The following is a 15752-nucleotide window of genomic DNA, read 5'->3' on the forward strand; positions in this document are numbered from 1 at the left end:
GAACAAGCATGTGTGTGTGTGTGTGTGTGAGAGATGGCGGTGGGGTAGTGGGGGGGGGGGGGTCAATTAGGACTCATCAAACACTGAAAAACTCCCCAACGTTGCCAATTCTCTGCAAGTTGTGTAGAAAATGCCACTAAACACAATCAGGTTGCACAAGATCTTGTTTTATTGATAGAAAAAACACATTTATCACTGTTGTATTTACTTAGAATGAGACGAGAATACAAATATACTTGGCCAGATTTGTGGTCGTGAAAAAAATGTGCTTGAAAAAAAAATCCCCCAAACCAAAACTAAGCAGCTGATCTGAGGCACAACTCTCTCTCTCTCAAGGCCGAAGTGGAAGAATGCAATCAGGACTTTTTTTTAATTTATCTAACAGATTATGAAAGCTGCTTCTTTTGAAAAAAAAAACCTGGTTCCTTCCATCCCCGACATGCAGTGGCACGTCTCAAAGGGCATTGTGTCTCTTTGATAGTGAGAGGATCATGGGGCATCCGTCTCTGCAGCCCAACATGAAGGATGTGAGTGCTGACCTCCAGCTGGAGGACAACTTCCTGCTGCACCTGAGAGAGAAGTACTGCTGCAGAGTCAAGGTGAGATGGTAAAGTGATACTCCAACCAGAAAGATTTTTTTTCTTGTCTTTCAGGTAATGACAAATAGATGTCTGGAGCTCACCAAGTTTTTCACTGTTGCATTACTTTTAAATTCCAGAATGCAGGAAAAGTCAGTTGTGTATATTTAACTTTGCAGGTCATAACAGCTACGCCAATAACAGCAAACTACCCCAAGTATCTGTTGATGAACTCACAAGGGCGTGTTCCTCTGCAGCCCACATCTTTACCTGGCCGTATGTTGTAGTTTGTTTTGTTCTGCTTTGTTTTTGAGCACAAATCAAAGTGTTTGTGGACACGGAGAAATTAAATGTTTTCTATCCGTCTTAATTACAAAAGCAGAAAATACTGCATCACAGTTACACAGTATGTACCTGGGATGTTTGCCTGTTGCCGTGACTTTGACCTTTGACCTCAGAACTTCTCCGGGCTATCCTTGAGTCCCATTGGACATCTGGCGTTGTAAGGATATCGCGATAATACATCACCAACTGCTGAGGCTAAAAAAACGCCGGCAAAAAGTAAATAACAGTCAAGTTTCCACTGATTGACAGGACGCATCCTGCAGCGGGTCTCTCACTGCTGGAATTATAACTTCCGTCCATGTTGTTGTGATTGACTCCCTTTAAAGTTTAGTGCAAACATAATGAAAGATGCAGCATCGACCGGCTGTTCTGTCAGCAGGATTACACAACTACTCAGCCAGCTCATGAAACTAGGTGGTGACACATATCAGCCATTATACTTTGAACCAGATATGCACATAATTTCTCATTAAATATCTCACGGACCAAGATATGTACTCTACCCAGAGCTCCTCTGGTTGTAGCAAACACCTTGTCAATACTTCAGAGATGAGTTTCAATGTAAGTACATGACCTTCTGAAAGAGGAAACCTTCTTTTTCCTTCGGCTTCACTGTTGAGGATTGAAATTAAGAATGAAACGTGATGAATACAATAGACGTTTTCATCCTTGTGGCTGAGCGAATTCAAACATGGCTCCATTCTGGCTGAGGTACAACAGTTCCAAATACTGATGAAACTTTTCGTCTGTGTCTGTTGCATGAAGGAGGACATGAGATCATCGCTGGGCAGAGTCATCGAACTCGAAGCTGAGGACATGTGGACGAAGGGAATGAATCCAGAAAAGGAGGACAACTTCCTCAACTCGGTGTTTCACATGGACATCTGGATAGTACGGAACACTGCGCCATCTGTTGCACCCTCACACAACGTTCTGTCAGTCTACTTTTAATTGTGCAGACTCCAGTTAGTTTTGTCGGAGCTGCATGGTGTCTGATCGCCCTCTTGTTTAAATCAAATATTATTGTGGGGCGTTTCAGCAGCTCACCTGGTAGGATGAGTGCAGGTTTGATTCCCTGCAGCCCCTCGCTGCAACCTGACCAACATTTCCTCTTGGCATGAAGCAAAATAACAACAACAAAAAAACAAATAAAAAACAAAAACGTTTCAATAAACCAGGTTATCATTTCTTTTTAAACGACACATTGGAAGTATGATCTTTAACCCCATTTCAAAAATACAATTTGACAGAATTACATCCTAGCGCTCGTGTTCTTCTTCATTTTAAATCAATTTTCGCTGCTTTTGCTGTTTTATTTGTTTGTTTGATTTTTGCCCTTGTTTGTCTGATTAAATGAATGAGAAATACAATGAGAAATGTTTTCAGATACAAGGATCGTCGGGAGCTCCACGGCTCCAGAGGCATTTGTGTTGTGTATTCTGTATGTATCGCGTGTTTTTGTCTAGTCAAGGAACATGAAATTAGCTGTGTATCTCCCAGATAACCTACATGTGAAGCAGTGATGGACCAGGCGAGGGCAGCAGAACCACACAGATTTCCTCACCTTGACTCCAGTTTTGCTTTCTCTCTCTCTACAGAAAGTGAAAGGAAATGTGTTAAACGCCCATCAAATAGACGCTGCGCTAGAAAAGAAAGTGACTGTTTCCTGCCTGGAAGAGTTGGAACATTTCCCTAAGAGGTAAGATCAACACAATCATCTCAATACAGGAAAGCACTGTATTTTTAACATTTAAGTGCCGGTCTTCATGAAATCATCACTGATATGAGGCTTTTACTTCATTGTTCCTTCATGAGAAACAAGTAAATGCAGTCACATACAAAAGGCAGCACACTTAGAAGTAAAGTGTTTGTCCATTTTGATTTGTTTTTAAAACTGTGTGAGTATAATTATTCCTGAAGATATCATGAGAAATAAGTTTTGATAGATTTTTTTTTTGTAATGCAACTGAGTCATGCAAGCCACCTTAAAAGTTACCAGCAGTTTTTAAATCTTCACGGTGTGCGACATCGTATTTTTTACTTTTATATTATTATCAGTGTCAGTCAGTGGCGACGTGTGACGGAGATGAACTCATTCTTCAAACAAACAAAAAAGATCTGGAATGACACAGCAAAATCTTGGCAACGTCCATTTTAGCATCTTAAAATGAATGCCTGTGAGGAGGTCAAAGGTCGCATGGCAGCAGTGACATCTGATGGGTTTTGTTTTTTTCCTGGAGCGAAAAAATGATGAACCGTCTGAGCAAGCACATGGTGTGTGTGGGTGAAGCTGCGATGACAAGTGATTATACAAGAGGATCTTGCCCTCTCTTGCGGTGACAACACAATTGTGTGACTTCCCTGCTAGAATCATGTGAGAAGAGTTTCTTCCTCTAATTCATCACAAATACTCTTTCAACAACACCAACCTCTGGAAAAGATGCAGAAGATTGTTTTCATTCCTTCTTTATCAAACTGAAAACTCAGATTTTGACTGCTAATGTTCTGTATTGCAAGTTCAAGGTGGAAAAAAGACAAAATTGTGGTAATGATGACGTATCTACAGATTTCACTTCACTATATAAACTAAGAGTAATCTAACTGACTCAAATGAGACTAAAACTAATGTTCATTTTTGTTTTGAATTTTAAACCAAAACTTCCTCAAAAATGGTCTTCTCAAAGAAGCTGGAGAGACATTAAGGCTCAGAACAAAGACACGAATATAAGAACAAGACCAAAATGCTCGGACAGGATTTTATTTTCTCTGTTGTCAGGTGTTTATTTCTATTTTGTCACAATCTTGTCTGGATAAACTAGCCTTCACTACAGAAGTAGGACTTTGGGGAGTAAATATCACATGAAGAAGAAGTAGCTCCCCTCTTTTACCTGGGGCCTTTTCTTCTGCCTGCAGGTTTGAGATGGAGTTCAGACGTCACAGCGCCACACTGGGGCCAGAGTCCCTTCGGACCGAGTATCAGATAACGTACATAAACACCTTCGCCGCTCTACTGTAAGTTCCATGCTTCCCCAGAGATGCTATTTCCGAGTTCAACAACTAATGAGCTTTTATTTGGAGGCCTGCCAACTTTGAATCAAAGTTTTCAACCAAATGAGACGTCACACAAACCACTCATAGTTTGGGTTTAGGATTTTAAAGTTAACAAGGTAAATTCTGCTGATGTTTTTGTGTGTTGATGAACAGAATCGCAGGAAAAAAGGGGGTTAAAGGGGTGAATGGCTGCCTCGGTTGGAATGTGATGAGTCATCTCGGAGCTGTTTATGCTCTGCAGAGATGGTTTCAGTTACGAGAATAGAGCACTTTCTCCTCTCTTCTACTCCACAAGTCTGAAACTGTTCAAGACACAGTCCAGAAACACTCGAGTCAAGTTACCCTCATACAGTAAGATGAGAGCGTCGTTCCATTTGAAGCTTACTGTGATGACTTGAACGAGAGAGAGAGTGCATCGCAGGATTTTGGGGAATCAGGGCTGCGAGGGAGAAACGGTGCTGCTTATTTTAGGGAAAGAGAAAGTGCCTGGAAAATCACTGCAGATGCCTCTGGCTAGTAACACCAAGACGGGAGTGAGACGGTGAGGGTCGCGCGAGGACATTTACTCCATAAACTATTCAGAAATCAGTCTTCTGCCTTTACTTGTAAGCCTGTTCAGTAAAAGCAGCTGGTGGGGGTGGCTTAGGTGTACCCCAGAAGCTGCAGATTGCTTTTAGAACTTGTATGAATATTCAAATAAGCCTGTCGTCTCGAGGTTTCACATCAGTGTTTGTGGTCACCGGAGCAAGGAGCAATACAGAACAGTTGCTCAGATGCAGTTCAGCTATAAAGTGACTGTAATTTTGTATTATGATCGTGTCCACTGACAGCGTGTGTTAGAAGTGTCAGTGTCAGCATGTGTGATTGGTCTCATTTACATATATTTAGTAATTTATTCATTTTGAATTAAATGCAACAATAATACATAGTTGCATCTCTTACTGAAAAACAGACATATTACTTCCGCACACATACATTGCAGAGATACATATGTACATCTGATACACAATACAAAAAGTATTTGTCAGATATTAATTCATAAAATTAATCAAAGCTCATTATCCTGGGTTTATGTAATGGCTTGGCACTCTGTGCTTGACCTTCTTTTTAAAATGAAATTTTCCTGCAACAGTAATGTTAAAGTCAAAGCAAAAAGGAACTCTTCATGTGTAAACTTTTCCGAGCAGCACAACAATTTACATATTTCCCTGCTTCTTTTGTCAGACAACGGTGTGAATGTGAAATAATGGTTTAATCCGTTCGTTTAAGTTCAGAAGCTGCAGCAGTGTGCTGACAAATTCTACAGTCACAGAGACACCCGGCAGTCAACGTGATTTGCGGTGGATGTGAACCAGCTCTCGCATGTTCACCAATAACGATTCGTGGAACAGTCGATCGCATCAAAAGTTAAAAGGGTCAGGAAACGCTTGTTAGCATAGCAGGCTAAGTGAAAAGGAGTGGTGTGAATCTGCATTCGATTGCTCTTCCTCAGGTCCACGAAGCAAGTTAATTCAATATCAAATGATGGAATTCAGATTGAGTTTTTCAAGGAAGTTGTTTTGTTTACAGTATTCACATGAAAATGACTTGATGCAAATTGAGTTTTTAATCATCCTGACTCAGATTAGGTGAATTAAAGTTATATTCGTAACATTCATATTCACTTTCTACTGAGATATACAGTATTTCTGCCCAAATCCTGGAGACACTGCTGGATGTAGCTTACAAGTTCAATGGTGTAAATGCTGGATACGTCAGAGCTGCATGAACAGTTTATTTGCTGCCTCCAAGTGGATAAAAGAACCAGATTTTGCTGGTTAGGTAACAGTACAAATCTACACTGTAACTTCAGTACTTTATTTCCGTTTCGTCTTGTCTTTGCACCTGCAGTCAGCACATGGAGGAGTACCAGAACTCGTGCCCGGCTCAGGTGGAAGGGTTCAGGAGAGAGGTGAGATGGCTGATTGCCACGCTCATGCAGGCCCTGGAGGACCAGTTCAAGGAGGACGTCGAGGTACGGAACCCATTTTGGTTAATATTCACACACTCAGAATGCATGTTCATTCAACTGTTAGTTCCCTCTTGCTGGGTACCTGTTTGGTCTCCATCAATCCATCCATCCATTTTCTACCTCTTATCCTGTTAAGGGTAAGGGGGGGGGGGTGGAGCCTATCCCAGCAGCCTTCAGGTGAGAGGCGGGGTTCACCCTGGACGGGTCACCAGTCCATGTCAGGGCCAACACATAGAGACAAACAACCACTGGCTCTCCCAGCCACGCCTACAGTCAATTTAGAGTCTGGATTAACCTGGTCCCCTCTTGATGTCTTTGGACTGTGGAGGAAGCTGGAGTACCAGAGAGAACCCAGCAGGAACAGGGAGAACATGCAGACTCACCCAGAAAGACCCCGTGCTCCAGCTGGGGCTCCACCCACAAACTTCTTGCTGTGAGGCCACAGTGCTGACCACTGCACCACCGTGCCGCCTCTGTTTAAAAGTGAATTTTGCCTTCCTCTTTCTGTCAAAGCAGATGAAAAACTTTCCCAGTAAAAGATCTCAACGGAGCTGAGCTGACTGAAATGTGCTGTGAGAAAGTGGTGATATCCATACACTTGGTTTGGGTTTGGGTGAATTTTCTCACTTTTTATGCCAATTGATTGGTCAGCTAACCATTCTAGCTGTACTTGTATTAGCTGTACTTGTATTAACTGTACCATTCATTTACTATTAAATATCATATTGAGAAAATGCACCCCAAAAATTATGAGCAAATAAACCTGAAATGGCAGGATTTCATTCTTTTCAAAACTGTGGAGAACAAAACGATTTCCAGAATTTAAATGAAATGTAAATCAAAAAAAGATTCTTTTTGTGTGGCTTCATGACGTGTCCCCCTCACAGTGAGCTTGTCAACGAGTTTACAGTCCATCCTTGAGTCCCAGTGTAGGTCGGTACAAGATTCGAAGAACTTTTACCTTGTCAGTTGAACTCAAAAGTACAATATTGGTCTTCAGGAGGACAGTGTATCTTTTGACTAATAGAGGGTGCAACGTGAACTGAACTAAGTTGTCCGGGCAGCTCAAGAGGTGAGCATGAGGACCCTTTCTGGGGCTGAAAAGCCTCTTCCCTTTGTGCTGTGTTGCAGCCGTACCTACAAAGAATGATGAGGAGGAAGTGGCTCACCACTGATGATGACTTCCAACAGCTCCGCAGTCGGACGGAGCTGCTCTCTCAGAACTGCCATCTAATGAGGCCTCCACATGTCAAGGTGAGGAAGAAAAAGGCTGTTGGGGGTTTCCAGCTACAAATAAGTTCACCTGTTGGGAAGTCCACTGCCCCTTAATGAGCATCTGTTACATTCAAAGCTCTTCAGCAGTGATCTGATAAAGCTGAAGTTTATTGGCATTCGTCCTTTCCTGATTAAACTGGAGCGACAAGAAGTCGTCCTCAACAGGATGTTTGTCTTTCGACAGTCATGGTTATTTTGGGGTCAAAAATGGCTGCTAGATACATGAATTACAGTTTGGAGGTTCAGAGCGGTAAGTAAACACTGTGGAAGTCAGGAGAGGAAATCCTTAAGAGACTCTCTTGGAAGTTTCAGTGAATTAGTCAGGGCACCATTGTTTGTTTGGTTTTTTCGGATGCAGTGGGGGCAGAAATCACTTAAGTGTGATGGGCCGATGAATAGGTGGAAGTGTTGCTCAGATAATGTGATGTCTGCTGGTCATGTGACAGATGAGAAAACACCCCCATCACACCCTGTTTTGTCTGTGTGTTTCTTGGCAACAGGAGATGGTGAGCCAGCTGCACTACCATGTGGTGAAGGAATATGTCGGGCAGCTGATGAAAAAATACTACTCATGCAAGAACCGTAAACATGAGAAGGCGGCGAGAAAGATGCATCTGCAGTGGGAAACACTCAGGAAGCTGTTTGAGCACATGGTACCTTACCTCTCCGTCTACATGAAGTAAAGTAGTACATTTTCATGAAAGGAACACCACCAATTATGCAGGAGAAAAAAAGAGGCCAAGATATACTGGTTTGTTTTCCTCCAGTATAAATGTCATTTTGGGCATTTCAAAATGCAGGAATTGTACTGTGGTTCACTAGTCAGCTCTGATCCATCTCAAAGAAATCCTGAAGCAATTCCTTCATGAGTGAAACAACATCCATCTGATCCAACTACCAGGCTATGAATGGCGCGCTAGCATATTAGGCTGCTGATGAGGAACTGTCAGTAGCCAACACTTAGCTGGTGTATGAATACTTTGGACTATGAGTCTGTATCACAAATTTGAAGCAGGGAATCTTTAAATGAGCACAACAAGACCAAAGTCACACACAAGCTGTGTCATGATGATGGTGACGATCATCTGGTCAAGTCAGTCCAGGCTTCCCCAAGCTAGCTATCAGCACACGACAGGGTCAGTAATCAACGCCCATTCTGTCGCCCTGGTCAGGTCAAAGTTCAGCTGAAGTACGTGAAATAATGTTCCCTTCTGTTTTGGTGTCTCTTCTATTTTCTAGGGGTCAACTCATGAATGGCTCCACTCTGTTGGAGAGCACCTGAGCAACATTATAGGAGAGAAAAACGAGACGGACATTAAAAACCACCTGCAGGTGTTAGTGGAGCACTACCCAGACTTCAGGTGAGCATTTCTCACACTGCCGTTTCAAGCTGTAGCGCAGCTCTTGTGGACATGAACGAACCTCTCTCACGTTCAAGCCCCCAACAAACACGTCGCTCATTGAGCTCATCGCCACTGCGGTAAACTTCTCTGCCCTTCACATCAGGTGGAGTGTAACCAGCTGTAAGGGTGCATATTGCCATTCACTGTTCTAGAGTTGGACCTTCCATCTTTATATTAATTTGCATGTACTGCAACAACGACAGTCGCTCAACTGAACGAACTAATTCAGGTATGACTATAGCTCAGTTGCATCTGTGCTTGCAACCCTACTGACTGTGTGTACAAAGATGGAATAGAGACCTTGTTATGTTCTAGCTCAGCTCAGGGCCAGCCAAGGTTGTAGGGGCAGAAGAGGGGGGTTTCCTGCCATCCAGCATCGAAAAAATGAGGCTGATATGTCAAAACTAAACATTCATGGAGGCCAGAGAGAATCAGTGTTGAAGGACAGTGGTTTTGTTGTGCCATGAAGGTCAAAATTTTTAAAAATGAAATCAGCAAGCTAAGTTTCAAATTCCACTTCCTCCTCCTGAAATGGAGAAGTGGTCAATGATGGTACTTTCCTTAATGTCAATAAAATGTAGATCAGAAGACCAAGGTTAAAAAAAATCCCCCATTTTGAACACACCAAATGGAACAAAGAAAAGAAGATAAGGAAGTGAAGAAGAAATATCAACATAGAAAAGTTCAACCAGGTGAAGCAGGATCCGTGTTCCGCACCTTATTTAAACAAGTGGAGATCATTTGGCTGCCACCAGTGTTTACAGAAGAGTCAACCATCACAGGGTGATTCAAAGGTCATGTTCAAGATTTACCTCTGATATCAAAGGGATGGGCCCTCCAACAGGGTTTGACCCACATGTACATGCTGTCAGTACGCGTGTGAATCAGTGCTGTCTTCATCTACCAGTCATGTGTTCAGTGCAGCCAAGTTTATAAACCGCAGACATGTGAGGAGATGGGTCCATCACACAAGCACGCAAAACAATCAAACTGATGTCATGGCGATGAACTTGAATCTCTTCAAGGTAGCTTGCTTTGGCTAACGTGTGCACTGTGGTGCTAAGATCACTTTCTGCAGCCACTAGTTGGCGCCGGCAACACTTAGAGCACGCTCATTAGGTCACCACTTCCCAGAGGTCACCACCTCCCAGACAACCCTTGAAGTCTGGTTTGACAAGTCCAGATGTTACGAGTGATGCTACAGCAGGATGAGGACAGGACGAGATGTTTAATACAATGCATGTCTTCCACCTGCTGTTGGTCCACTGCCGTATGGTGATCTAAGTAAGGGATGTGTGGACGGGGGTCATCTTCAGCCCGGTGCAACACAAATGGCTTAAACTCAGTTTTTAGGTTTACTTGAGCTGAGACTCTGGACTCCATTTATAACAGATTCCTGTTCAGTGGTGAAATACCAAAATTGTTCACCTCAGCCCTGGTACATTAGGCACATTTCCACTCTTCAAGGAACTAAAAGATTGTTGTCTGCATTTCTACTGCAACCTGATGTCTGGGGAGGAATATGCAAACTGTATGCAAATTGCATGTAAAGCAAAAAGCCCTGAGTACGAAGCCGATTAGAATTCTCCAGGATTTTTGCATCACCCTCAAAGTTCCTGAGGATTAGAAAGTTCTACACCTTGAGCACAGACTTTTCAGGGCAGTAAATCAGTGCCCCAGGGACAACATTTAGACCCTGGTTCCTGTGATCGAAGCGCATTTGTGGATTCTGGGGAATTTCCCACGATGGAAGTTGCTGACCAGGCTTCACAGTAACCCATCACCTGAAGGGGTTTCTGACAAAATCTGTGATGCAGCTGGTGGACCAACTAAAAGAACTACATCAGAGCTTTGAAAAACTAACTTTCCTGTTACCACAAGGTGCCACTGTGACTAATAGGCCACAAAATTGAATGGTTTCTTCCTTGGCCTATGCTGAACACTAAAGTTCTAAAATCTGAGGAGTCCAGCATAAAAATCTGCCTCCTAGTTGTGGTGTAATCCCGCTGAAGGAAAAACACCACTGAAAACAACGCTCCGTGTTCGAGGAAGTGAAGAAGTAGTTACGTGAGCAGTTCAGCAGTTTTAAGCATATTAATGACTCATTTGGAACCACAGTTGCCAGTGGAGATGCTGAACAGCTTTCTGTTTACAGGAAAGCATCTTTATGCCACACAGCATGAAACCCAAAACCCATTCGCACACAGGTGTAGGAGGAGAGTGTAGGAGGAGAGAGTGTCACGTCACCAGGAGTATAAGTGCTGGTCTCCAGATATGAAACCCTGAGAAACATCCCAACTCACCTGGACTTTACTTCCAAGATCATTTCTTGAGCTCTTGATTTGAGGTGTGTGTTCCCAAAGAGTTTAGTGTTGTGGTGAAGAACTGGGATGTTTGTAGTGGAAGGCTTGATAGTTTTTCCACTGTTGAAGCCTGTCAAGTGCTCCCGGATGACGCTCTGATAGAGAACATGTGTTCCGGGTGGACTTGGATAAAATGGAAAATTCAATTTCAAAACTCTCTCTTTTCATATCAAGGTGCAAATAAAATTCCCGATCGAAAAAATATTTAGTTTATTCTCATGCAGCTGTTGCTGCAGAGGCCCCTTGACTAAATGTCCTCAAACTTCCCACAAATATTCCCTTGGATTCAAGGACCTTGACTGATCGTATGGTCAGAGGTCAAAGTGACAGGCACATAACAACAACACAATGTCATTTTTTTAAGCTTAAAAAAAATAAAGAAAGGGACCTTTACTTTCACCACACCCCATCTTTCAAATAGACAGCATAAATGTGTCAAATTGAGCCATTTGTTCCCTCAAGAACCATCTTGGTGAGTTGGGATGTTTGTCGGGCTCTCGTGTGTGGAGACCAGCACTCCTGGTGAGGCGACACTCGCTCCTCCTACAATCACCATCAGCTTTAGCAGAGAGTCAGACAGGTTGCGCCCATGTTGGGTGACAGTAACCTCTACTGTCCCAAGTGTGAGAAAAAAATTCTCCCAAGATGTTCCAGAGTTATCGTGGTAACAAAAAAGGGGTCGTACATTAACCTGAGAACACACTGGGGTCAAATAGAGGTGCAAGCGTGAGGTGCAAATGCTCATCACTGAAACATGATAGCGGATGCCCCTTCGCTAGGTCAGAGGGTGCCCTCCTACCCTCTGGAGGACCCATGTTTTACTTTTGAAGAAAAATTCTTGAAAGGTTCACCTTTTCTTGTCTTGTACCTTCATCTTTGAGTATATATGTTCTTTCTGTCTTCTCCTGCAGCAAGAAGCATCTCGTTGCTGTTCTGAATTTCAGAGGCTTGATGAGAGGTCACGAATACCAGCTGATACTGCAGCGATTCTCCAAGCTGAAGAAGACGCTGGGAGGCGCCGGTGGCAACACAAACCGGGTTTTGTTTGGTGACATGGTGGTCAACGTAAACCCGGGCTGCCTGTCCTCTCTGCCGTTCTCCTGCCTCAGCTCCTTGCTGCCTGACAACTAGTGACACTAGATGGAGAGGATGTAAGGTTGAACTGCTCGATGGCGGTTTGATACTTGATGGCGGTTTGATACTTGATAAACACCGTTATTAAACCTTTTCAGAGCAAACCTGCCACATGTGGCAATGAGTTTAAAACAGAAGGCCAGGTTCTTCCAGGTTTTTTTCTTCTGGTGAACAAATTCAAACAGCACTACAAGAAAGTTTCCAAAAAAAGCCGATAAGCACCTGACACCTGTGTGTTCCAGCAGCCAGATGTTGGTCCCCTCCTGTGGAATATGGAAGCTTCATGGCACATTATATCAAACAATGACACTTTAAACACCCCCAACAGTTTGACACGTAGGGCAGTTAGATAATGCCAGAGGAATGACGATGACAGCAAGTAGGCGTTGTTGTGGTATTTTTTATGCAGTACTGAACAGAATTATAGTACTGATGGGGGAGGGTGGAGCCATGCAAGCCACCAACCTACTCATCAGGTGAAACTTGGAGTTCAGCATCTTTCCTCTGGACATTTCAACACGGTTCCAAGACAGCCACTCTACCTCCGCGCCACACTGTACCATAAAGGCCACCAGTGTCCAACTGTGAGTTTGGCACGTGGAAGCCGAGGCTGTCTTTTATAAACACGGTAACCATGACAGTTGTTGAAGTTTTACGTTAAACTCAAACCAAACCACATTTTGTATGTTCCTAAAAGCACTGACGCATAACAAAACATGCAGAAAACGTTTTTAAGACTGATTTCTGCAGTTTTGGAGGGTGAAATAGTTCCAGAAATGATATAGGAGTTACCTAGATGGTACAAGTTAGATTGGGGTTAGGGACTGAGACCTTGTTGGCTGCTGAGCGCAATCGTTGTCCAGAAACTGAGAACACATCAGTTGTCCACCAGGCAAGTAATGGTCCATTGTGTTCTCGGTAAAGTGTTGTTTGGTTGAGCGTCTCCAACCGACACAATCTGGGAGTGAGGGCCAGTGTTTCTGAGTTTCTGTGGTAGACAGCAGATGTCTGGTCCAAGACTGCATGGTTCATCCGCAGCTCATAGTTTACAGTCCGTGTCGCAACTTGAGACATTTGCATGGAGCTGGAAGACGACAAATATGAGCAGATTGTGTCAAAAGTAAGCTGTTTACACTCTGAAACAGTTTCAAAACCACTGAAACTGCTTTACAGAACCAATAGACTACAGCCATTTTACCTACTTTACTTTTGGCAAATGTCTCTTGTGCGCTCCAAGCGGACTGTTTACATGGACACACACGAGGCCCAAATGTGATTGGTCACCACTCCTAAAATGAAAGCTTCCCTGTCCCAAACCTGGCTGCTGGTCCTGTGTTTATATAATACATCTGTTTAGAGTGACGGACAGGACTGCTGCAGGTAGGAGGGTCTGTTCCCCGATTGCTGCACTAGCGCCTCCTTTGGGCAGTCTGGAGTAGAACTCACCAACTGCAGAGAGGAGGCATGTGATAGTTTGCAGTCCTCTCCAGATGGGGGAGGGAGAGGATGGGGCGATGACTGCACAGTTGTGAAATATGGTGACTGGCCAAAGAAAATGGGGGACATGCCGCCTACCCAGCAAGATTTTTTTTTTTTCAATTAATGAGCGAGCCATGCTGTTGCCATGAGGAACAATTTCCTTCTCCACAGTGAAAACACACACAGATACTCCCTCAACCAGGTTCTCATTAACTTTTAGAAACATTGATTAAAAACAAAATCTGTTTTAATAGATTTTGTCCCCTTTTTTGCGAATAAATCTCTTAGTTGTTCATATGTAATGACCTGAAATGATTTGTCCTGCAGCTGATGGAACACCTTTCTGTGTGTCTCCACAAGCAAACATGTCTTCCTGTCTCATTTATGACTCCGAAGAATCTCGAAATGCTAAATGTGTTATCATTTAAATGTGACGTATTACACACGAGAGGAACGGATGTGTGTGTGTGTGTGTGTGTGTGTGTGCGCGTACGTGCGTGCGTGCGTGTGTATGTTAATAAAAACCATTGCTGCTGCTGCTCATAATTTGAGGGGCGGTAAAGGATTGCATGAGGGGATGATGGTGTTTTTTGCTTCTCATTATTGTTCCGCATAGGAATTGGATTCTTCTGTGTGTGTTTGAGCCGAGCAGAGGAATTTGCAGGCGTGAGCTGCCAGCATCCCACGACTTCTGCTGCTCTTTTGGGTTTTTTTATTTTTTTTATCGTGTCTTAAGTTTCAGATGTATGAGTGAGTGTGAACTGTGAGTCTCTTTTCTAAGTCTATGAACAATCATTCTGCTTCTCTGCTTGTGGACAATGTTATGTATGAAAGAGTTGTGCTGTGTTTCATGTAGCTTTTAGTATCTCAGGATGGTTTCAATCAGGGTCTCTCATCTTCCAGTTTCGGTTTTATGGTGACCTGTCACAGAAATGTGAGTCTGAAAATAATAAATGTTGAACACATGAAGGAGTCTGTTGTGGTGTGATGATGATTTTGAGGGGCACACTTGGTCACTTTTTATGATCTGAAACTAACCTCAGTCTTCTTCAATCAAGAAGCCCTCGTTAAGGTATTAACACACTGAAAGGACACATGTTCAACTTTCCATTTCGATTTACTGCATGTAGCAGTAATTACTGACAGGCACCGGCTCGGGGCTCTTTTCACTTGAGCAGGTCAAGCCCAAACTATTTGTCTCACCACTGATGTTTATCTATTCCATCCCTCCATTTTCTAAACTGTTTATCCATAAAGGGCCGTGCGGGGGGGGGGGGGGGGGGGCAGGAACCCTTCAAGCACAGTGTCAAATTTTCTACGTTGTCCACAACAGTCCCTGATACTGCCACTGCTGTGTGCAGCATGAGAGATTAAATCCGTAATTACAGTGCAAAAAGGAAGAGTTGGAAGACTGTCACGAGAAGCAAGGACACTTGGACATGGTCACTTGGGGAAGTGAGGCTCGAACCAGCGACCCTTCGGGTGCTAGACAGCCACTCTACCTGGTTTATTTCCTACGTATCACAGCATGTTTTGTTTTGTTTGGGTTTTTTTTACATGTGGTTGCTGGGATCTCAAGATAACCGAGCCTGTTTTCTCATGAAAGCTGGTTGATATTTTTTCAATTTACAAACAAAGTTTCATCAGCAAATTGAAAACCTTTCCTTTGCCAGTGGTTTCCTTCCCCACACGCTGAGGTATCAGGTGACGTTTTGATCGCTGAAACAAATTGATCTGGTCTGCATGAAAATCTGTCAACGCCCACCAGGAGGTGAGGAGACGTCCGTCTGACCGTCATCATTCCAAATAAACTTCATATGCATTTGATCAGATTACTGACGTTCACTTTTGAACGCTTTAAACTTTCCTTATGTCCTTTCATTCTTTTATTGACACGTTTATTATAATAAACATTTTTGTAATGGATTTATATTGGAGCGGCACGGAGGTGCAGTGGTCAGCACTGTCACCTCATAAGAAGGTTGTAGGTGGAGCCCTGGCTGGAGCACGGGGTCTTTCTATGTGAGTCTCCATGTTCTCCCTGTTCCTGCTGGGTTCTCTCTGGTACTCCAGCTTCCTCCACAGTCCAAAGACATCAAGAGGGACCAGGTTA

The 15752-nt window shown here is 43.4% G+C and overlaps 1 protein-coding gene across 1 annotated transcript in view; it reads left to right on the forward strand.

The window, feature by feature from the left end:
• exoc3l4 (exocyst complex component 3-like 4) overlaps nucleotides 1-14751 on the forward strand; it is a 32974-nt gene extending 18223 nt beyond the window's left edge. The window contains exons 6-14 of the mRNA XM_086183089.1: nucleotides 482-599; nucleotides 1689-1814; nucleotides 2522-2622; nucleotides 3837-3935; nucleotides 5865-5988; nucleotides 7117-7239; nucleotides 7761-7913; nucleotides 8500-8621; nucleotides 11938-14751. Coding sequence (XP_086039215.1) covers nucleotides 482-599; nucleotides 1689-1814; nucleotides 2522-2622; nucleotides 3837-3935; nucleotides 5865-5988; nucleotides 7117-7239; nucleotides 7761-7913; nucleotides 8500-8621; nucleotides 11938-12157 — 1186 coding nt within the window. The 3' untranslated portion in view covers nucleotides 12158-14751. The remainder of the gene's footprint in view (nucleotides 1-481; nucleotides 600-1688; nucleotides 1815-2521; nucleotides 2623-3836; nucleotides 3936-5864; nucleotides 5989-7116; nucleotides 7240-7760; nucleotides 7914-8499; nucleotides 8622-11937) is intronic.
• The last annotated feature ends 1001 nt before the right edge of the window (nucleotides 14752-15752 follow it).

The sequence above is a fragment of the Aulostomus chinensis genome, chromosome 17 (genome assembly GCF_037954235.1).
Source record: "Aulostomus chinensis isolate RoL2024-O1b breed Wild chromosome 17, RoL_Achi_v1.0, whole genome shotgun sequence".
Taxonomy (NCBI): domain Eukaryota; kingdom Metazoa; phylum Chordata; class Actinopteri; order Syngnathiformes; family Aulostomidae; genus Aulostomus; species Aulostomus chinensis.